Raw genomic sequence first — 23962 nt, 5'->3', positions numbered from 1 at the left:
CTGTTAATTAGCATAAATTCTTTGGGTGATCTGTGGTGCAAGCAAACAATTTAGGGCATAATACGTACTAGATAGTCAAGGCTTTCATATTTCTGCAGGGCAGGAAGTGTGAAGCTTGACAATACATCATATATTGCTTTATTCTGGTGCAAAATACTTATGATTTTTTATTAAATGCAGTATAATATATTAGTAATTAATAATGTGCTATATCATCAAAAATGGCATCATGTTTCGTAAGATTGCTTTATTTAAAAAGCTTAAATTCTTTTGGAACATTCTTCTGCTAAAGAGGCAATATTACCGGAAAATAATGTGGGCATGATGGATTGCCAGGGGGATCAAGGGATTATGAAGTGGGCAGGAAAGTGGAGTTGAGGTCCAAGATCAGCCATGATCATACTGAATGACAGAGCTAGCAGAACAGATCATATGAGGTAAAAACAATGACCTGCAGATGCTGGAAACCAGATTCTGGATTAGTGGTGCTGGAAGAGCACAGCAGTTCAGGCAGCATCCAAGGAGCTTCGAAATCGACGTTTCGGGCAAAAGCCCTTCATCAGGAATAAAGGCAGTGAGCATGGAGCATGGAGAGATAAGCTAGAGGAGGGTGGGGGTGGCCCACCCCCACCATCCTCTAGCTTATCTCTCCATGCTCCAGGCTCACTGCATTTATTCCTGATGAAGGGCTTTTGCCTGAAACGTCGATTTCGAAGCTCGTTGGATGCTGCCTGAACTGCTGTGCTCTTCCAGCACCACTAATCCAGAACAGATCATATGGCCTACTCTAGCTCCCTCTCTTGAGTTCATGCCCTCTAAATCCAAGAACAGAAGTGTGTTTGAATCAGCATGCTAAATACAATCAGTAGTCCACTAAATACAGTATCTACTCCCCACCCGTTCCTTACCGGCAATTATACCAGTGGTGAGAATAGCATTGAGCCACTTGTCTACCCGTTGCCAATTAAGGTACTTAAGTGGGAAGTTGATACCAACTTAAGAGTCTCATCCTGCCACGACTGCCATTTGACTGGCCATAAGAGAAGCCCCCAGCAAATGATCAGTTTGGCTGGCATGGAAGGGCAGTCATTCTTTAACCTGGCCCATTAGAGGGTTCCCAAGTTGTAACACTGTACGTTGCCCTCTTCTCATTGCCTCGCAAATTGCAACCCAAACCCCTCATTGACTTCCAAATACTTTCAAAGCTCCTACCCAGCTTGATTTACCTCATCAAGTGCAGAGCTTGCAGTAACAATTGTCTCCAATGTTCTACTCAGACAACAGAGCTGTCAGCCTCTAATCAAGGCCTTCTAGTCTAAGAGACAGAAAACTAGTTTCTACCCTGACTGCAGGTGTGACAGTATTTCCTTGGGCTATCCCCAAGGCCCTAACCTGTTAATCAAAATGGCAGAGAAACACAGCATCATAATTTATTTGCATGTGTGTAACTGCATATACCATGGAAATACATTGGTTGAACTGCAGGTACATGACACCATGTTAGGCTATGGTGATGATAGAGACTAAACTCAGAGAACAGGAAGATTGGGAACTTTCTATTATTGGATACAAGAAACAGATTGGAATAAAAAGAGGGTGGCAGTAAGAAACTATTATAGCCATGTAGAGGGGTGATGTAGTTGAGGAATCAAAAACAGAATTGATTTGCTTGCAATTAAAGGAGTAAAGAAGTCCTATTAGGCTACTGAATAGAGAATATGAACATCAAATTACAGAAAAATGCAAGAACTATTTAGCTGTAATGGAGGGCTTTAATTATTCCAGTATAAAGTAGGATAGTAACAGGTCATAGAATCATAGAGATGTACAGCACAGAAATACACCCTTTGGTCCAACTTGTCCATGCCAACCAGATATCCTAACCTAATCTAGTTCCATTTGCCAGCACTTGGCCCATCGAAACCCTTCCTCTTCATGTACCCATCCAGATGCCTTTTAAATGCTGTAATTGTACCAGCCTCCACCACTTGCTCTGGCAGCAATTTCCATACATGCACCACTCTCTGCGTGAAAACATTGCCTTTTAAGTCCCCTTTATATCTTTCCCCTCTCACACTAAACCTATGCCCTCTAGGTCTGAACTTCACCATTCCAGGAAAAGACTTTGCCTATTTACCCCAACCATGTCCCTCATGATTTGATAAACCTCTATAAAGGTTGACCCTCAGCCTGTGATGCTGCAGGGAAAACAGCCCCAGCCTCTCCCTATAGCTCAAATCCTCCAACCCTGGCAACATCCTTGTAAATCTTTTCTGAACCCTTTCAAATTTCACAACATCTTTCCAATAGGAAGGAGACCAGAATTGCACACAATATTCCAAAAGTAGCCGAACCAATGTCCTGTACAGCCGCAACATGACCTCCCAACTCCTATATGCAATGCCCTGTCCAATAGAGGAAAGCATACGAAATGCCTTCTTCACTATCCTATCTACCTGCGACTCCACTTTCAAGGAGCAATGATGTAGCAAGTGATTAGGATCCACAATAAAATATTTAGTATAATACTACCTCTATTTTTACTGCTACACTTCTCCACTTCTTCTCCACTGAAGACAAATGTAAAGGATTTATTGTTTCTCCAGTTTCAGTTTGAAAGACTGATTTATTGAATCTGCCTTTGCACTCTCATTGTACACTAAGAAGAAGATGTTGTTAGCAGTAAAACAGGAGGTAGTGTTATATTAAATAAATATTTAGTATGCAATGAGAGTACAAAGGCAGATTCAATCAATCAATCTTTCAAACTGAAACTGGAGAAACAACTGAAGAAGAAAGAATTTGCAGCATTACATAGAGAGACAGGGGCATGTAGGATTAGCGGAGTCACTCTTACAGTGGCCAGGCACAGATTTGATCAATTGTAACATTCTAAAAGGAGGAAGATTTCTTCAAAATGTGCATTACAGATATGTTGCCAATCCCATGAGGAAAGAAAGAGTGCTAAATGTGATTAAGACAATGGAGTGGATGAAGCATATTTCCAATGATTGACTATTTAGAAATAGTGATCCTAATATCATCAGATTTTGAATACTTATGAAAGAGAACAAAGAATTAAAAGTGCAAATCTTAACTAGTTAATTTCTGTGAATTAAAATGAGATCTAGCCCAGGTTTAATAGAGTCAAACTTTGGCATGCAGAACAGTATGAACAATGGGAAGCCTTCAAGGAAGAAATGTCTGATACAGTTGCAAAGTACTGTAGATGCTGGAAATTTGTAATGAAGTCAGAAAATATTGGAAATACTCATTGGATCAAGCAGTATCTGTGGAGAGAGAATCAATGTTTCAGGCTGACAATTACCCTTCATGAGAATGTCTCTGTTTTTATTGTCAGAATAGACATAAGCCTGCAAGTGGGAGAGGGATAACAGCTAAAAGCAGAGCTCCATGTATGATTAAAAATATAGAGATGAAAATGGAGTGATCAAAAAGGTTTATGACATTTTTGAGGTTGCTGGAAAATAAAAAAAGTAGACCTAGAAAAGAATAAGATGAGCAAAGGGGAAATGTAAGAAAGTGTAAACAAAAAAGGAGTCCAGATGTTGATTGTACACGTATGATCATTAAAAAGGTAGTCAGAGTCAAGGTAGGGCCAAGTAAGAGACAAAAAGGATTTCAAGTGAAGCAAAGAGTATGGCTGAGGTATTAAATAAATACCTTGCATCTGTCTTAAACAGCAGGATATTGCCAATGTAGCAGTAAAGGTGGATATTCTATCCATATTGGATATGATTAATTTTTCTAAAAGTAGGAACATAAAAGAATGGCAGCAACCAAAACAGAAAACTTATCCTGTCAAGTTACTGGTTATTGAATAAGTAAAGGTAGAAATGGAAGTTCTAGCCACAATCTTCCAATCATTCCTAGATTTGGTAATAGACCTAGAGGATTGCAGAATTTCAAATATGACACATTGGTTTATAAAATAATGGGTGATTAATCCAATAATTCCAAACCTGACAGCCTCATCTTGGTGGTGTGGGGAAAATGATATTAAGAAAATTGTCTGTACACAAATGCAAATCAGCACAGATTTGTTAAAGGTAAATCATTTTTAAAATAAACTTAATTGAATTCCTTAACAAAGAAATGTTGATTGAGAGATAACTGACTTTCCAAAAAGTATACTTAATATTACTTAAGCTTTATACAAGTTTAGTGATGGTAAAACACATTTACAAAATTGGCAAATATGCAGGAGAGGGAATGATATGGAGAATTAGGGACTTCAGGTGTTTGGGGAAGCTGTACTTCTGAAAGCAGAGAAGATTAAGAATAGCTTTAGAATCCCTATAATGTGGAAGCAGGCTATTTGACCCATCAATTCCACACAATTCTCCAAACAGTGTCCCACCTACCCTATCCCTGTATTCCATATGACTAATCCACCTAACTTACACATCTTTGGACTGTGGAATAAACCAGAGCATCCAGAGTAAAGTCAGGCAGACTAGTTGCCCAAGGGTGGGATTAAACCTGGTCCCTGGCACTGTGAGGCAGCAGAGCTAACCACTGAGCCACCATGCTGCCCTTTGATAGAGGACATTAAAAGTTGCAGGACTTTGATACAGAAACGCAGAAAATTATTTTCAAAGCATTAGAAAAGTCAGTAAGGCACAGATCTAAGGTAATAGAGAGAAAAATTAGAAGGGCTAAGATTTTAAAAAATATACCTATTTTCCCTGGTTCGGAATGCCTGGTTGGAATGGATTGAAGTAGATTTAATAATGACATTCCAAAGCCAGAACAGAAGAATGGGAGTTTTACCAAACAGCAGAGGGGCCCAATGGCCTCTTTGTGTTGTATCGTTCTGTAAGTCTGAACTGTTTTTAATGTAACATGAAAAGAATAGCGTGACGATTGAATCCAGAATAACATATGCTGTTGAGTCAACCTCTGTTTAAGTCTTGCTGCAAAGCTAGTAAAACCGTCACAAAGCGAATTAAGTAGAATAAATGTTGATTTTATAGTACTCTCGGTTTTAGGGGAGCGTGGATGTGTTTACATGTACTATTTTCGATGTCTATGTTTATTTGTTATCGAGGGCAGTATCTTGGTATCCATGTGTGGACGCCTGGCCCCAGGAGCTAGCTGAATGCACGTCACACAACAATCGTTTTGGCTTCTTGTAACTCGCCTGATTAGAAACACATTCCCTCAGTCCCCATATCTCTATCGCTACTTTAATAACTGGGCAGTGCACCGTGCAGCGAAGATACAGCACGAACTTCTCCAGTCACCTCCTGTCCGCCATGTATTCAGCGTATTGCAACGTCTGGCGGCGAATTCTGCTTATTGCAGCTCCTCGTCCATCTTCCCCCACCCCCTTTCCCGTCCCCCACAACCCCCCCCCCCCTAAAAAAAGCAAGATACCCCCGAGACTGTTCTACGATTTGTAAATAACAACGTGACCAGCGTTCTTCGAATTCTATCCTAAACTGAGATAGCAATCGGCCAGAAAAAAAGATGATGAATAAATTATAGATTAGATTAGATTCCCTACAGTATAGCTGCTGAAGGAAGCAATATGTCAAGTAAGTAGAGACTGTACTTAGTGATTGGTAAGTGTAAACTATGCATTGGTGTAGGTAAAGTCTAACATTACAATGTCCAAACTTCAAAAGTAATTCATTTTCTGTAAAACGCTGTGGTACAGCCTAAAGTCGCGAAAGGTGCTATATAAATGCAGGTTCTCTCACCTTTTAACATGCATCTGGCGCATTGTGCAGGTGCATTTTTTTTACATTCTGAACACAGTTGATAACATGAAGTATATATTCACTGCTATTTTCACTCCACTCGAAATGGCTTTCTGTAGACATTTGCTATTTTAAATGCCATTCCTCCCCTCTCCAATGCAGATGAGCATCATATTCCAGCAGCTGCTAAAATCGTTGGGAAATCCTGTGAATACAACGGCACCAGCTATCAGCATGGAGAGATGTTCGTGGCTGAGGGGCTATTTCTGTCTCGGCACCCAAACCAGTGTGCCCAATGCAGCTGTTCGGTAGGTACACAGTCTGCCAAGGACCATTAACAAAAACATGCCATACAAACCTTCAACCTCCTGGCCAGAGAGCTAACATTTCATGTAATTTCAAACATTTTTAAAGCCACATATAGGGTATTGTTAAGATTCATTCACAGGATGGGCACCTCACTGGCTACAGGTCAGTTTTTTTTTTTAACTGCCCATCGCTAATGGGCCTGGAGAAGGTGGTGAGGAGTTGCTTTAGTGAATGCTGCAGTTCTTGGGGTGAGTGAGTAAGGACAGCGATGGTGCTGTTAGGCAGATAGCTGCTGGGTTTTGGCCCAGTAATAGTGAAGGAATTGAGAGATAGTACCAAGTCAGGATGGTGTGTGGCTTGGAGAGGATGGTTTTCCAGCCATGGCATTCTAGGTGACTCTGGCAGTATCTGTGGAGTTTATACCATAAGACCATAAGAAATAGGAATGGTAGTAAGACCATTCGGCCCATCGCGTCCACTCCGCCATTCAATCATGGATGATGAGCACTTCAACGCCACTTACCCACACTCTCCCCATACCCCTTAACTCCTTGCGAGATTAAGAATTTATCAATTTCTGCCTTGACATTTAATGTCCCGGCCTCCACTGCGCTCTGTGGCATTGAATTCCACAGGCCCACCACTCTCTGGCTGAAGAAATGTCTCCTCATTTCCATTCTAAACTGACCCTCTCTAATTCTAAGGCTGTGCCCACAAGTCCTAGTATCTCCACCTGATGGAAACACCTTTAAGCCATGCATTATCTTGCAAGTTTCGATTAAATCTCCCCTCAACATTCTAAACTCTAATGAATACAATCCCAGGATCCTCAGCCATTCATCATATGTTAGGCCTACCATTCCAGGGATCAACCGTGTGAATCTCCGCTGAACACGCTCCAGTGCCAGTGTGTCCTCCCTGAGGTATGGGGCCCAAAACTGGTCAGAGTACTCTAAATGGGGCCTAATTAGAGCTTTATAAAGTCTCAGTAGCACATCACCACTTTTACATTCTAACCCTCAAGATAAATGACAACATTACATTTGCTTTCTTAATCACAGACTCAACCTGCAAGTCAACCTTTACAGAATCCTAGACTAGCACTCCCAGAAATTCCTTTGTACTTTGGCTTTATGAATTTTCTCACCGTTTATAAAATAGTCCACACCCATGTTCTTTTTTCCAAAGTGCAAGACCTCACATTTGCTCACATTGAAATTCATCAGCCATTTCTTGGACCATTCTCTTAAACTGGCTAAATCTTTCTGCAGCCTCCCCACCTCCTCAGAACTACCTGCCTGTCCACCTAACTTCATATAATTGGCAAACTTCATCAGAATGCCTCCAGTCTCTTCATTGAGATCATTTATATATAAAGTGAACAGCTGTGACCCCAACGCTGAACCCTGCGGGATACCGCTTATCTGCCATTCTGAAAAAGAACCTTTTATCCCAACTCTCTGCCTTCTGTCAGACAGCCAATCATCAATCCATGCCAGTAGCTCACCTTGAACACGAAGGGCCCTCACCTTACTCAGCAGTCTCCCGTGAGGGCCTTTTGGAAGTCTAGATAGATAACATCCACTGGGTTTCCCTGGTCTAACCTACTTGTTACCTCTTCAAAGAATTCTTACAGGTTTGTCAGGCATGACCTCCCCTTACTAAATCCATGCTGACTTGTTCTAATTCGACCCTGCACTTCCAAGATTTAGAAACCTCATCCTTAAAGATGGATTCTAGAATTGTATCTGCAGCGGAGATTAGGCTAATTGGCCTATAATTTTCCATCTTTAGTCTTGAACCTTTCTTGAACAAGGGGTTTACCACAGCGATTTTCCAAACATCTGGGACTTTCCCTGACTCCAGTAATTTTTGAAAGATTATAACCAACGCCTCTGCCATTTCTTCAGCCACCTCCCTCAGAAACCTAGGATGTAGCCCATCCAGGCCAGGAGACCTATCATTTTTTAGCCCTTTTAGCTTTCCAAGTACTTTCTCCTTTGTAATGGCCACCATGCTCAACTTTGCCCCTTGACTCTCCTTAATTGTTGGGATATTACTTATGCCTTCCACTGTGAAGACTGACACAAAGTATTTGTTTAGTTCTTCAGCTATTTCCTTATCTCCCATCACTAACCTTCCTGCATCAGTTTGGAGAGGTCCTACTTTTACCTCTCATTTGTTTCTTATGTATTGAAAGAAAGTTTTACTATCATTTCTAATATTACTGGCTAGCTTACCTTCATATTTGATTCTCCTTCTCCTTATTTCTCTTTGTTATCCTCTGTTTGTTTTATAGTCTTCCCAATCTTCTGACTTCCCAGTGCTCTTGGCCACTTTATAGGCTCTCTCTTTTTCTTTGATACATTTCCTGGGTTCCTTCGTCAGCCATGGTTGTCTAGTCACCCCCCACCACCGGGTAATCTTTCTTTTCTTTGGGGTGTTCCTCTGTATGGTGTCCTTAATTACACCAGAAAGTTCTGCCATTGTTGATCTACTGTCTGCCCCACTAGGCTCTGCTTCTAGTTGATTTTTGTCAGTTCCTCTTTCATGCCCCTGTAATTACCTTTATTTACCTGTAACACTATTACATCCGATTTTGCCTTCTCTCTTTTGAACTGCAGACTGAACTCTACCATATTATGATCGCTGCCTCCTAAGTGTTCCCTGACTTTAAGATCTTTTGTAAAGTCTGGCTCATTACACATAACTAAATCCAGAACAGTCTGCTCCCTTGTGGGCTCCATCACAAGCTGTTCCAAAAAGCCATCCTGTAAGCATTCCATGAATTCCTCTTTCTATGGATCCACCGGCAACATAATTCACCCAGTTCATTTGCATATTGGAGTCCCCCATGATCACCGTAATCTTGCCTTTCTGACACACCCTATCTATTTCCTGGTAAATCTTGCACCCCTGGTCCTGACCACTGCTGGGAGGTCTATACATAACTCCCATTATGTTTGTTTTGCCTTTGTGGTTCCTCAACTCCTCCCACACAGACTCCACATCACCTGACCCAATGTCATTTAGTGCCATAGATTTAAATTCACTCTTAACTAACAGAGCAACCCCTCTCCCTCTGCCCACCTTCCTGTCTTTTCGATAAGTTGTAAATCCTTGGATATTTAACTGCCAGTCCTGAACTCCCTGCAACCATGTCTCTGTGATGCCTACCACATCATATTCATTTATGATGATTTGTACTGTTAATTCATCTCCTTTGTTACGAATGTTTTGAGCATTCAGGCAAAGCACCTTAATGCTAATTTTCTTATCCTCATGATTTCCATCACCTCTACCTAAGTTATCCTTCCTTTTTGCTTCATTCCTAAGTTCGTCTGCCTCGAACTTAAACCTCACACACATGCTAACCTGCTGCTTATCTATCTACTTGATTCCATAGTCCCTGTTGCTTTCCTTTTCCCTTCCCCCCTGACTCAAGTTTAAAGTCCGAGTGACCACCCCATTTATCCTTTTTGCCAGAACACTGGTTCCAGATCGGTTCAGGTGGAGACCATCCCAATGGTACAGATTACCCCGGTTCCAAAACTGATGCCAGTAGCCCATGAAAGGGAATCCCTCTTTCCCACACCAATCTCTTAGCCATGTGTTTACTTCCCTAATATTCTTATCCCTATGCCAATTTGCACATGGCTCGGACAGTAATCCAGAGATTATGACTCTGGAGGACCTGTTCTTCAATTTCCTTCCTAGTGCTTGATACTCCCCACACAGGTCCTCTATACTAGTTTTGCCTATGTTGTTATTGCCAATGTGGACCACAACAACTGGATCCTTCCCCTCCCACTCCAGTATCCTTTCAAGCCATTCAGAGATGTCCTGCATCCTGGCACCGGGCAGGCAACACACCATGTGGGACTCCCGATCTGGCTCACAAGGGATACTATCTGTCCCTCTAATTATAGAATCCCCTATAACAACTACTTGTCGTTTTGCTCCCCCCCCCCCCTCCTTGAATGGCCTTCTGCACCATGGTGCCATGGTCAGCTGGCTCATCCTATCCACAGCTCTTTTCCTCATCCACACAAGGAACAAAAATCTCATATCTGTTGGACAAAGTCGAGGGCTAAGGCTCCTCCACTCCTGAACTCTCCACTCCACGTCTCTGTGATGCCTACCACATCATAATCATTTATGATGATTTGTGCTGTTAATTCATCTCCTTTGTTACGAATGCTTTGAGCATTCAGGTAAAGCACCTTAATGCTAATTTTCTAATCCTCATGATTTCCATGAGGATAAGAAAATTAGCATTAAGATGCTTTACCTGAATGCTCGAAGCATTCGTAACAAAGGAGAATAACAAGATGGCAGAGTACTGGGTCAATGGAAAGATTCTTGGTAGTGTGGATGTGTAGAGGGATCTTGGAGTCCATGAGCAAAGATCCCTGAAAGTTGCCACCCAGGTGGATAGTGTTGTTAAGAAGGAATATGGTGTGTTAGGTTTCATTGGTAGAGGGATTGAGTTCTGGAACCGCAATATCATGCTGCAACTATACAAAACACTAGTGCGGCCACACTTGGAATATTGTGTATAGTTCTGGTCACCCCATTACAGGAAGGATGTGAAGGCATTGGAAAAGGTGCAGAGGAGATTTACTAGGATGTTGCCAGGTCTGGAGGGAAGGTCTTATGAGGAAAGGCTGAGAGACTTGGGTCTGTTCTCATTGGAAAGAAGAAGGCTAAGGGGGGATTTGATAGAGACATACAAGATGATCAGAGGATTAGATAGGGTAGACAGTGAAAGACTTTTTCCTAAGATGATGATGTCAGCTTGTACGAGAGGGCATAACTACAAATTGAGGGGTGATAGCTTTAAGACAGATGTCAGAGGCAAGGTCTTTACGCAGAGAGTGGTAAGGGCGTGGAATGCCCTACCTGCTAAGGTCAACTCAGCCACATTAGGGAGATTTAAACAATCCTTAGATAAGCACATGGATGAGTTTGGGATAGTGTAGGGGGACAAGCTGAGAATAGTTCACAAGGTTATTGAGGGCCGAAGGGCCTGTTCTGTGCTGTATTGTTCGATGTTCTATAACTCAAAATCCCCCTACCTGCCTCACTTACAGTCCCACCCTGTTCCTGATCACTGACTGAATTTGAATTACCTAATCTACCGGGTGTGACTGCCTCCTGAAACAAAGTGTCTAGGGAATTCTGTCCCTCTCAAATGTGCCACAGTGCTTGAAACTCAGATTCCAGATCATCAGTTCTGATCCGGAGTTCTTCCAGCAACCAACAGTTGCTGCAGATGAGGTCACTGTCATTCACAATGGGATCAGCCAGCTCCCACATCATACAGCTGCAGCACATCACTTTTCCAGCCATCTCTACTTATTTAATTAATTTATACAAATTTATGAGTTAAACAATTGTTAGTACTTCCCTATGGTCTTGTTCAACTAACCAACCAATAGTAAACATTTAATCAATCACACGAAACACAAGAAATATCAGTTGAAAGTTAATGTTTCGAGTCCAGTTACCCTTCTCCAGAAGGTTGACACTGGTTTCTCTCCACAGATGCTGCCAGACCTGCTGAGTTTCTGCAGCAATTTATTTTTGCTATTGACCATCAGCATTCGCAGTTTTTGTTGTTTTATTATCTTTCTTGGCGGTGCAAGTTGCCGGTTTGCATTTGGAGAAGCCTAGGCAATTTATTGCAGTGACCTTAGTCATAAAGTACACGTCCAACAAAATAGTAAATTAGATCAGAATGATGAGCTTTATCCAGCTAACAGCACTACGACCAGTAAACGAAAGCACACACAGACACACACACACACAGTACTTTCTTAGTTCATAGGTCGATTGTCCTTCAAGTCAAAATATTACAAATAAGCCTGGCAGCTGTGCCTTTAAAGCATACCTGGCTGAGTTCACCCTCGGTAATTACATTGAAAAAACAACCATCTGAGTCTTGAACAACTGCGTCCCTTGTAGCTTTCCATAGCTTGAACTAACGGGATGTGAGTCTAGATAATGATTTTGTAAAACAAAATCGCATGAAAGCCTTACAGAAACTGCTGAATAGGCGGATTTCACTCGCAGGCTGAGCAATCCCTTGCAGCATTTTTTTTTTGACATGTCGAATGTTCGAGTCCCAGTACTATTCCCACAGTGAGGAGCCAAAACACACGTCGGCTTGTGGAAATTTATTTGCGAGATTGTTTTTCACTCGCTGTAGCGTCGGGAATGCCAAATTGATGGCGCCAAATTAATAGAAACATTTCATCTTCGCCAAGCTCTTAGGGCGGACATCACACAGTGCTCTCTTTTTATATTTACTTTTGCTCGAGAAAAATGAGGGTCTAAATTAACTCTGTTTACACCCAGACAAGCAATAGCGATCTAAAAGTACCTGGTGGGAGTTGATTTAATGAATAATCTTACCTTTTGGAAACGCAGAACATTTAACTGTTGTAGTGCCTGTTCATAGATTTTGCTTCAAATATACTATGTCTATGGTAATGTATCTTCTCGGATACCATTAATAGCACAACTTTAAAAATAGGCAAATAATATATATTTTAAATAAAAGGTTATTCTTAGAAAAAATGTTGGAACACTAGTATGTTCAGATTGGCTGGAAGATATGTTTTCCAACATCTCTGAGAATATGCTCTTCAGCAGACTGCATCTCTGTTTTGCTTAAGGTCAAACACTGCTTAAAAACACAGAACACAAATCCAGTTTCCGCACAGAAGTGTTACTCTTGTAAAAATTGAGAGGTTAAATACAACAATACATTTCTATGTGCTTGATGATAATCCAGTCATTTGAAAAACCCTCACTGTTTTGTGGCCCACGTGTACAATATTGTTTAATGGACTGTCAGTCAGTAAACAGAGTTGTGATTTCAGTTCACAATTACTTAATGAGTAACTAAAGCAGAATTTCTCATTAGTCCAAATAAAATCTAACACATTCTCTTCGATGAAACAATAGTCAAGTAGTATACTGGGAGCTGTCAATAATGGATTACAGATAATATTCTGCAGGCATGTTTGTCCTGGAATCTTCTTCATCCTTTCTTGAACTCTTACTGCAAGCACATCTCCTACACATCACTCCATTGACATGCTGATGTGTGAGCAGACTATTTCAATGTGGGAAGCCCATACCAACCCTTATATTCACTTCATTTGTGTCATTTTTACGCTTTGGAAACCAGTTATCTGATTCCTGATATCTTGCTTATTTTAGTGGTAGGGTGTAAAATTTCTAATTACTTCATTTTGTTTGGTGGGTGGGTGAATTAATTCTGTTAGGCCTGCTAGCAGTAACCTGGCAAATCAGAACCTGTCTGTGTTTTTTTTTGTGCCTCTTAAGTAGATTAATGGCTCCACAACGAATAAAGACTAGATATAAGTCTAGTTCTAGAAGGTGGATGTTGGGGTCTCTTGTGAAGGAGTAAAGCCCCTACCTTTAGACTAGGAAGCCCACTTTCCCCTGCCACCGCAGGAACTGTAAAACCTGTGCCCACACCTCCTCCCTCACCTCTATCCAAGGCCCTAAAGGAGCCTTCCACATCCATCAATGTTTTACCTGCACATCCACTCATATCATTTATTGTATCCGTTGCTCCCGATGCGGTCTCCTCTACATTGGGGAGACTGGGCGCCTCCTAGCAGAGCGCTTTAGGGAACATCTCCGAGACACCCACACCAATCAACCAAACCGCCCCGTGGCCCAACATTTCAACTCCCCTCCCACTCTGCCGAGGACATGGAGGTCCTGGGCCTCCTTCACCGCCGCTCCCTCACCACCAGACGCCTGGAGGAAGAACGCCTCATCTTCCGCCTTGGAACACTTCAACCCCAGGGCATCAATGTGGACTTCAACAGCTTCCTCATTTCCCCTTCCCCCACCTCAAGCTAGTTTCAAACTTCCAGCTCCGCACTGTCCCCTTCGCTTGTCTGGACTTGTCCGACCTGCCTAACTCCTTTTCCACCTATCCACTCCACCCTCTCCTCCCTGACCTATCACCTTCATCTCCTCCCCCACTCACCTATTGTACTCTATGCTACTTTCTCCCCACCCCCACCCTCCTCTAGCTTATCTCTCCACATTTCAGGCTCTCTGCCTTTATTCCTGATGAAGGGCTTTTGCCCGAAACATCGATTTTGCTGCTCGTCGGATGCTGCCTGAATTGCTGTGCTCTTCCAGCACCACTGATCCAGAGCCCAGATTCAGGTCCCACCTAATGATGTGTAATAATATCTCTGGATCGGTTGGTTAGGAAGTGGGCAGTTGTGGCAAACTCGTCTGAGCAGCACACTTGCAAAGCTCAATTTGCTGAGAAGCCATTTTTAGATTTTGACAGAATAATTTGTAAATATATGACAACTGAACTAAAACATTTCCTGTTATGCACATGATTGAGTTCTATATTTTGAATTTAGAAACAAAGTCCTGTTAAAGTGTGCATGATCTGGGTGAACAGATTGCATTGAAATCATATTTAAAAGTATTTATTACTAACCTCTAGGCTTTATTTTACTTGTTCTAACTTAAAAGACCCAGAATTTGACATATCTGTGTTTTCACTTGGGAATTTACACCACGAGACAACCTCTCTTACCAGCAGAAATAATAAATAAATAATTGCAGCAAAATCCGTGTTGAAATGATCCTCAGCCAGAATAAATAGACAGATTCATTGAATTGACTCTAGCTCACTGGGAGATATAATTGGTTACTACCTCATTATTTAAACTGCCCCAGCAGAGAGATTAAGATAACGTATAGTGAAAATAAATTAACAGAACTACAAATGCAAAGTAACTGTAACCAATTGTACATTTTTATGTAAATTAAAGCAGTAAGGCAGAAGAAATTTTTTTAAAAATTGTTTCAGTTTACTTCATTTTTGCTCAGCTTAGTAATTTTTTAATGTCAGTGCCAAAAAACAATTTAAGGAAATATCTGTTCATTTCAAGGTCACAGATCTCTGGAATATGATCAGGAACAGGACCCTTAGATGATTTATTTTCTCCACCACATTTGCAGGAAGAATAAGACCTGGACTGTTCTAGAACAGAAACCAACTACATTAACGGAGAGCAAAATCTAATCTAGGACCTTCTGGACTTGTATGGTTCAATAATAAAGATGTTGCCTTTACCCATCAGTGTATGAAGGGATTTTTTTAAAAAAACCCTCTTTTTTGTCATTTATGAGGGGTGGAAATAATTGTTGAAAAATAGAGAGCCAAACCTTCCATGACTTTCTTTTAATATGAGGAGATTTGATTGGAGCATGCTGGGCCGAATGACCTGATGGTGTGCTGTAAATAGTTTTTAATTATTTTGTCTGTCAAGTGCTGATAAACAATGAATATGGATTGGCATTTCTAAATATACAACTCTTCAACAATTTATAAATCACTCTGTCAAGTATTTAATGTGACAAACCACAACTCACAGAATGCTAAGACAAATGCTTCAACACATAATAAGGCAGAAAAAAAGTACCAAGAGAACTTTTTAAATTATGTAATGAACTACCAAAAAGTTGGTATACTAGTCAACATATTGCATAATATATAAGTCATGTAATTCCAATATGAGGGCTCTTTTGGTACAGTGGTAGTGTCCATATGCTTGGGTTCAAATCTCATCTACTCCAGAATTGTGCCATAACATATTTGAACATGTTGATTAAAAGTTTTTAAATTTTAAATTTACTATTTCAAAAAATGAACACAATACCATGTTTATGTATTTTATTTTTATGCATTTTATAATAGACGATTCTGACCTACAATATTTCTGGTTAATCACTCATGAGGAATACAAATACTAAACTACCAGATTATCTGATTGGTCAGTTACTTTTCTCTCCATCAATGAAAGTGTGACATAATTAATTTTCTTGGTACAAACCAAAGACTGAAATCCATTAGGCCAATTTTGGCAGAAAGAAAACTACATCTGTATTTTGAAATTAATTAACACGCTGTAATATTTTAATAATTTTGTAGTATAATCATAATCAATAGTATTTGCCAGTACTACAGAATGCCATGTGGCCCATCACACCTATTCTGATGTTTTGAAAAAGTGACCACTTAGGCCCAATTCTCTATTTCCCTGTAACTGTATTTTATTATCTTACATTGGAGTTGTAATTACTTCATTAGTGTAACCTTAAATGTATAGTACTGATATAAAAAGCTTTTATGAATAATACCAAATGATAATTTAATCACACCACACCTCTAAACAGGTTACTCACACACATACTTGTTATGTAATAATTCAGTTTTGTAGCTTATTTCTCTACTTCTGGCTTCTCTCCATATCGTCTAACTTTGCTAGATTTATGAAGGATGTTTTTAAGATTTTGACTGGCATAAAGACTGACATTTTTTTTGCCTTTTCTTTATCGTGAAGGATTTGATATCCAGGTTAACCCACACTCTTAGCACTGTACCCCTGTGCTCTAGAACATTTTGTTTTTATCATATCTGCTTTTATTGGTGTATTAAGGATCACATTCTTCAATTTTGTATACTTATAATTAGGCTCAATAATTCAAATTCAGCTTTCTTCTTTGTATTATGTGATTCATGTGCTATAATTCTGTGCGATTTTCTGTGAAAGTTGCAATTCAATGGTTTTCCAGATGTAGCAAAAAGAAGTATATTTAAATATTGAAATCTGGTTCATTTGGATTCAATGAACCAGTACACATGATGTTCATTAATACTAATGACAGTGAGTCAGTGTTTTAATAAAGTGTTTGTGTTGGAAATATGTTTTCATAAGATTGCAGGAATGCTCCTGTGGACTTGAAATGTTAATGGTTTCTTTTCTTTGATGTGAAGGAAGGAAATGTGTACTGTGGCTTGAGGACATGCCCAAAGCTGACCTGTCCATTCCCAATAACTGTTCCTGATTCTTGCTGCCAAGTTTGCAGAGGTAATTTAAAAGTCAATCTTTACATGCTTCTGAACACACACAGATAATATATAAATACTTAGTTCATTTTGTACTCAATTCAGAATGCAGCATTTGTTCAACTTTTGACATCTTGAGTCAGTGTCAAGCAGTTTCAGATCAGGTATGACATGTACCAGATGTGGAGTTATGTTCCCTCTACTTTGCCAGAACAGTCCTCAAGAGTAAATCTCAGTAAACCCAAATCCTCAAAATAAACAAATCTTTTTACGAATGTTAGCTCCCTGACTGAGATCAGTAGTTTAGTCCAAATTATTATCAAATTATGAGCAATTTGGAGTTGTAGATTTCTGCTCACCAGGAATGGACTTAAGATTAATCTCATTTCATGTCTTCCTTCATTTGATGTTCAAAGGGACATTATTATCAAAAAGTGTTTGTAATTAAAAAAAAATACATTTGAAGAACAGAAGCTACAATGTCACAAATCAAAACTATATCATAAGAATCTTGTGGTGGACCCCACTAGGGAACAAACAATACTGGATGTAGTGTTGTGCAATGAGGCAGACTTGACAAGGGAAATTAAGGTGAAGGAACATTTAGGAGGCAGTGATCATAATATGATTGAATTTACTGTGCAATGTGAGAGGGAGAAGATAGAATCAGAGGTAACAGCATTGCAGCTGAATAAAGGCAACGACAGAGGCAAGAGGGAGGACCTGGGTAGAATTTACTGGGAGAGGAGCCTAGCAGGAAATACACTGGAACAGCAATGGCAGTAGTTTCTGGGAGTAATTCAAGAGACACAGAGATTCATCCTTAGGAAGAAGAAGCATGACAGGGAGGATGAGGCAACCGTGGCTGACGAGGGAAGCCAGGGATAGCATAAAAGCAAAAGAGAGTGCATATAATGTGGAGAAGGGCAGTGGGAAACCAGAGGTTTGGGAAGCTTACAAAGACCAACAAAAAAAGAAATAAGGAGGGAGGAGATTAAATATGAGGGTAAGCTAGCCAGTAATATAAAGGAAGACCTTAAGAGTTTCTTTAAATACACAAAGAGCAAACGAGAGGCAAAAGTGCACATTGGGTTGCTGGAAAATGGTGTTGAAGAGTTAGTGTTAGGGAACAAAGAAATGGTTGAGAAACTGAATAATTCCATGTCAGTCTTCACAGTGGAAGACAAATAATATTCCAAAAATTCAAGAGAGTGAGTGGGCAGAACTGAATATGGTGACCATCATCAAGGAGAAGGTGCTAGAAAAATTGAAAGTGGATAAATAACCTGGACCAGATGGACTACCCCAGAGTTCTAAGGGAGATAGCTGAAGGGATAGTGGAGACATTAGTGGTGATCTTTCAGGAATTGCTAGAATCAGGGAGGGTCCCAAAGGACTGGAAAATCACTAACTTGACACCCCTGTTTAAAAAAGGAGTAAGGCATAAGACGGAAAATTGTAGACTGATTAGCATAACCTCGGTCGTGGGTAAGATCCTGGAATCCATTGTGAGGGATGAGATTTCTGAATACTTGGAAGTGCATGGTAAAATAGGGTAAAGTCAGTATGGTTTTGTCAAGGGGAGGTCATGCCTGACAAATCTGCTAGAATTCCTTGAGGAAGTAGCAACCAGCTTAGACCAAGGAGAGCCAATGGATGTTATCTACCTGGACTTCCAGAAGGCCTTTGACAAGGAGGCTACTGAGTAAGATAAGGGCCCATAGTGTCAGAGTCAAGGTGCTAGCATGGATAGAAGCTTGGCTGTCTGGCAGAAGGCAGAGAATGGGGACAAAAGGGTCTTTCTCAGGATGGCAGCCGATGACTAGTGGTGTTCTGCAAGGCTCCGTGTTGGGACCACAACTTTTCACTTTATACATTAACAATCTAGATGAAGGAACTGAGGGCATTCTGTTTCCAGATGATACAAAGATAGTTAGGGGGACAGGTATAATTGAGGAGGTAGGGAGGCTGCAGAAGGATTTGGACTGGTTAGGAGAGTGGGCAAAGAAGTAGCAGATAGAGTACAGTGTTGGAAAATGTGAGGTCATGCACTTTGGTAGGAGGAATAGAGGCATGAACTATTTTCTAAATGGGGAGAAAATTCAAAAGCCTGAAGCGCAAAGAGACTTGGGAGTTCTAGTCAAGGATTTTCTTAAGGTAAACTTGCAGCATGAGTCATTAGGAAGGAAGGCAAATGCAATGATGTCATTTATTTTGAGAGGACTTGAATGTACTTTTGAGGCTCTGGTCAAACCACATTTGGAGTATTGTGTGCAGTTTTGGGCCCCATACCTCTGCAAGGATGTATTGGCACTGGAGTGTGTTCAGTGGAGGTTAATGAGAATGGTTCCAGGAATGAAAAGCTTAACATATGAGGAATGTTTGAGGATTCTGGGCTATACTTGATGGAGTTTAAAAGGATGAGGGGGTAATCTAATTGAAGCTTACAAAACACTGAATAGCCCAGACAGAGTAGATGTTGGGAAGATGCTTTCATTGGTAGGAGAGGCTAGAACCCAAGGGCACAGCCTTAGAGTAAATGGAAGACCTTTTAAAATGGAGATAAGGAGAAACTTCTTCAGCCAGAGAGTGGTGAATCTATGGAATTCATTGCCACAGAAGGCTATGATGGCCAGGTCATAGAGTATATTTAAGGCTGAGATAGGGAGTTTCTTGATTGTCAAGGGGATCAAGGGTTACAGGGAGAAAGCGGGAGAATGGGGTTGAGAAACGTATCAGCCATGGTTGTATGGCTAAGCAGACTCGATGGGCTGAATGGCCTAATTTCTGCTTATGGTCTTAACATAAGAAATAGGAGCAGGAATTAGTCCTTTGTTCTTTCAAGCCTGCTCCACCATTCAATAAGATCGTAACTGATCTGATTATGGTCTTAATTGCCCTTTCCTGTCTGATCCTGTCCGGATCACAACAAAATCTGCCTAACCCTTCCTTGAATTTATGCAATGATCAATCTTCCAGTATCCACTGAGGAAAAAAAAAAATCCAATTACCCACTGACTGAAGAAATTGCTCCTTTTCTTCATAATTTGAAGCACCCTTATTTTCAAACACTGCAACTGATACTAGGTATCCCTAAATATGGAAACATCCTCACAGCCTCTACCCTGTCAATGTTATGTGTGCTACACTTAAAATGAACAGAAAAAGAGAGCTCTTGTCCATCTTCAAAAAAGTTTGGCAAAGACTTTTCCACAACCAAACTGGATCTGTAGGAAATATTTCTTATTAGTTTATTTGCTAAATATACAAATCGGGTAGCTGAAAATTTACAAAGGGCATTATAATAAAGTATTGGTGTCTAAAATATTTAATGAATTTTTCATCCAATGGTACTCATTGCTTCTGTCTGTTGAATGCTTTCCTTACAAGGCGGGACCATTTCCAGAAGAAATATGGTAACTAATGTTTACCCAAATATTCTAGTATGTTTCCCATTTCTGAACGTGTACATTGTTGACAGGAGAAGGAGACTCGTCGTGGGACACAGCAGGTGCAGAAATATTTCGGCCACCATCCAACAGGGAAGCAGTAAGTAACTGAATACAATTCCTAATATAATACTGGAGATGATGTTTCAAAATATGTTGAAATTAGGCGAGCAGGCTTTATTTCCTATGAAGCAGTACAAAAAACACGCAAAAGTCAGACATACAACTTTTTATTTTATTTAGCTACACCATAGTTTCACCTTCCAAGTCATTTATCTGAATAATTTGACAAACAAATGTAGTAAGCAGCCTACATAGAATGTCTTTGCATTGAATCAATGGCAAATTTTCTATTGATTTTTTTTTGTCTGGTTTTGATGTCACATGAAAATATTTTCACCATATTGTATCTGTTCTTGATTATCTCATTGACAATGTTTTTGGATTATTCTATGGTATATTGTGATTAATTGCTTTAATCCTCATGATTATAACCCATCAGCACAGCCACCATGCTCTTTGTCTACATATGTGAATATTTTGTAACTTCTTCCTACTAATCCAACCTTATCCCTCTTTGAACTTTTAACAACCCAAACTGGAAACATGTGTTGGGTACATTTCAGAACAGGTCACATCACCTCCTTCTTTCCTCCACTTCACCCTAAAGACACAGTCCTAAAATATAACAATCTTACAAAACAAATATAGGCAATATTTTACCATCATTCAATGACAACAAAAATGTTTTGCCAGCTGATTGTATTGTCCACACATTGATAGCCCAATAGATAAAAGTTTATTTTGTGCAATAACTCATTTCTATAGCACTCCTCAGATAAAATCACTTAAAAAGTATTTATAATGAGGGAGCCTGAAGCTTGTTGAGGAAGGGCCAGAAATTCTAGGGTTGAAGCAACATGGTTGAAGGCAAGGAATGTTCGAAAGTATTTGAAAGTAAGGTAGGAGATGACAGGTATTCAGGAACTACACAGTTCCAAGATCACTCCAGGGGCAAAATGAAGGGACTGGGCATAAATCATGGTACCAGTGAAGGGCACTAACAGTATAATGAGGTGACCAAAATATGGTGGAACAAAATTATGAAAGTGAAAGTGAACACTCAATATTCAATTACCTGCGTAGAAAGGACAAGTGGGATATATGGAACTTTGTTCCAGTGATGATTCTGCATATTTTGTAATTTATGCAGGGTAAAGTTTGTATAGAACAATGTTTAAAGGGTAAGTTGCAGGGTAGTAATGGTAAGGCTTAAGATTTTGCCAGAAGTAAATTGAAATGGCACAGGGAGGCTATGTTACAAAGGTGAATGAAGCAGTTTTATCAATGGAACTGCAAATGTAGATTCACGCAGTATGCCATGTTTGCATAGCACCAGATTTACCTGAGGCCACAGTTAGGGAGGTTAATGAAGTTGAGATTAGAGGGTTAGAGGAATGTGTTTCCAAAGAAAATTGTTTTTAGTTGATTGGTAGAAGACATTTTAATTTATTGTAAGCACAATTAACAAGATATAGAAGCAGTTTTGGAGTTGATCCAGAAAGCGAAAAGGTAAAGATGGATGTGAGCATAAATGTAAAATCTGATCTAGTGATGATCAAACATGATTAAATAGCGATGATTACACATGATATGATTGAAGAATAGAATATAATAATCTTGAAGAGGAGGAATCAAGGATATAGAGATGAGGCAGACCAGAGTGTGTATCTCAGCATAGGAAATAGAATAATCCAGAGATATTCTTGGATGTAAGTGAAATAAAGGGGAAACTGGTTTAAGGACAAGGATTAAGGACAATAGAATTGTTGAAAGTCTCAATTTTTAGAAGATAAATTGCAGAGCTGAGGAGACACAGATAATCACATGCAATAATTGGTTGACAGAAATTGTGTAGGAGAGACAGAGGAAAAGGGGAAACAGAAGAAAATCAGAATCAATAATGTGCGACAGGCAAATTGAAAAGGAGCGGGGGCTTGAATAATTGTGAAATTTAGAATAAAACTGATTGTAATTTAAACATACTGACAGCGAATGAACAGGTTAATAATGAATGAAAGATTAACAGATTTTGACAGACAGTGAAAGTAAGTGCAAAAAAAAGAACATTCTGTCAATACTCAACAGTTTTAGGAACATCTGTAGAACAGAGTTAAAGGCCCAAATTTTCAAAGAGTGTTGCAGACTCCACAGACCTTTAAAAATGTGGGGGAATCCCAAATCTGTAAATCTCAATTTAATTTCCAATGAATTCCATTTTTTTCCTGTTGGGAAAAGGCACGACTCCCGTGTGAGAGAAATTTGAACTCAGCAGGACCATTTGAATGAGGTGCAGAGTTTAAACAGACCTAATTTTCACCAACGTGAGGGGTGTAAGAGGGCATGGTGGTGAGTCAGGGTGCATGAATTGACATTGGAGCATGCATTTGGCATGGGGAGTAAGTAGGGTATGATAGAAGGTGTGGCATGAGCATTAGAGGGCCTGAAATTTCACCTGGCAATTGGACATATTTAAATCCATTTAAACAGTCTGTCTTGGCACTTGGAAAACCATGTGATCTAGTTTGATCTGTTTCTGGGAAGGTAGGCACAGCTCTATACTGCATACAGTTATTCAGGACGAAAGATCTCAGCATTTGGAGGAGTTTCTCCTGAAGCGAGTGCAGTGAGCAGGACTTGCACTGCCCATCTCAGGAGTAAATATTCAGGCTAGTGTTTCAGGTCATTTACCTATCATTAAACCCTGACCTGAAATGTTAGCTATGTTTGCGCCTCCAGATGCTGCCTGACCTGTTCACCAGAATTGTATTTTATTCAGATTTCCAACATTTGTTGTATGTTGCTTTTGTGTTAATAGCCTTCTGTATTTTCCCTCAATATTAAATATACTTTTCTGCATATTTTCTCATGTTGAAACTGGATTTTCTTTGCAACAAGATTAATCCAATCAAAATCTCCAAGTGATACAGAACAGTATTTGAGCTCCTAGCATTTTAAACTTAATAGTAGAAAATAATATTGAAATAACTAGGTTCCTTCATCTTGATTTTTAATTTTAAACAGAATCAAGCATTTGACTCAAAAGTGCAATAGCTGAAACTAATAAACAACGAAAAGGAGAAAAATGGAGACAGCGTCTGAACTTATTCAAGTTGAAGTCAGACAGACGTGCCAGTGCACCAAATTTAGAAGTAATGTAAGAATTGTTCAAACAGAAACTGTTCAAGCTCAGGTCAAGATTTTATTAAATCAAACATACTTTTGGCAGAATGCTTTGCGAACAAAAAAAAATCAAAATCTTTCATAAACAACGCTATGCGTACATGAATGTTCTGGTCTTACATCCCAGCACAAGTCACTGGGAAAACACAGTTTTAAACTAATGTTTACAAAATGAACAAATGATATTGAAATAAATTTAAACACTTGAAACACCAGCTTTCTGGCACGTTCTTAGTTTTGCACTGAACAGTTTAATGCTAAAAAGGGAAAGATTCGGTGAGTGCACAATTTTTTTTAACTGAGAAAGC

The 23962-nt window shown here is 39.8% G+C and overlaps 1 protein-coding gene across 3 annotated transcripts in view; it reads left to right on the top strand.

Annotated features, from left to right (window-relative positions):
• The window catches only part of chrdl2 (chordin-like 2), a 63934-nt gene that overhangs the window by 8943 nt on the left and 31029 nt on the right, over positions 1–23962 (top strand). For all 3 annotated transcript variants that reach the window (XM_043704964.2, XM_087991932.1, XM_043704965.2), the window contains 3 exons: positions 5889–6034; positions 16891–16984; positions 20444–20511. In XM_043704964.2, the coding sequence (XP_043560899.1) occupies positions 5889–6034; positions 16891–16984; positions 20444–20511 (308 nt within the window). The remainder of the gene's footprint in view (positions 1–5888; positions 6035–16890; positions 16985–20443; positions 20512–23962) is intronic.

This window comes from Chiloscyllium plagiosum, unplaced genomic scaffold (assembly GCF_037043375.1).
Source record: "Chiloscyllium plagiosum isolate Xiang-an unplaced genomic scaffold, Cpla_swu_hap1 HiC_scaffold_11, whole genome shotgun sequence".
In the NCBI taxonomy this organism is placed as follows: domain Eukaryota; kingdom Metazoa; phylum Chordata; class Chondrichthyes; order Orectolobiformes; family Hemiscylliidae; genus Chiloscyllium; species Chiloscyllium plagiosum.
Note: the sequence above shows the minus strand (reverse complement) of the source record. Positions and strands in the feature narration are given on the sequence as shown.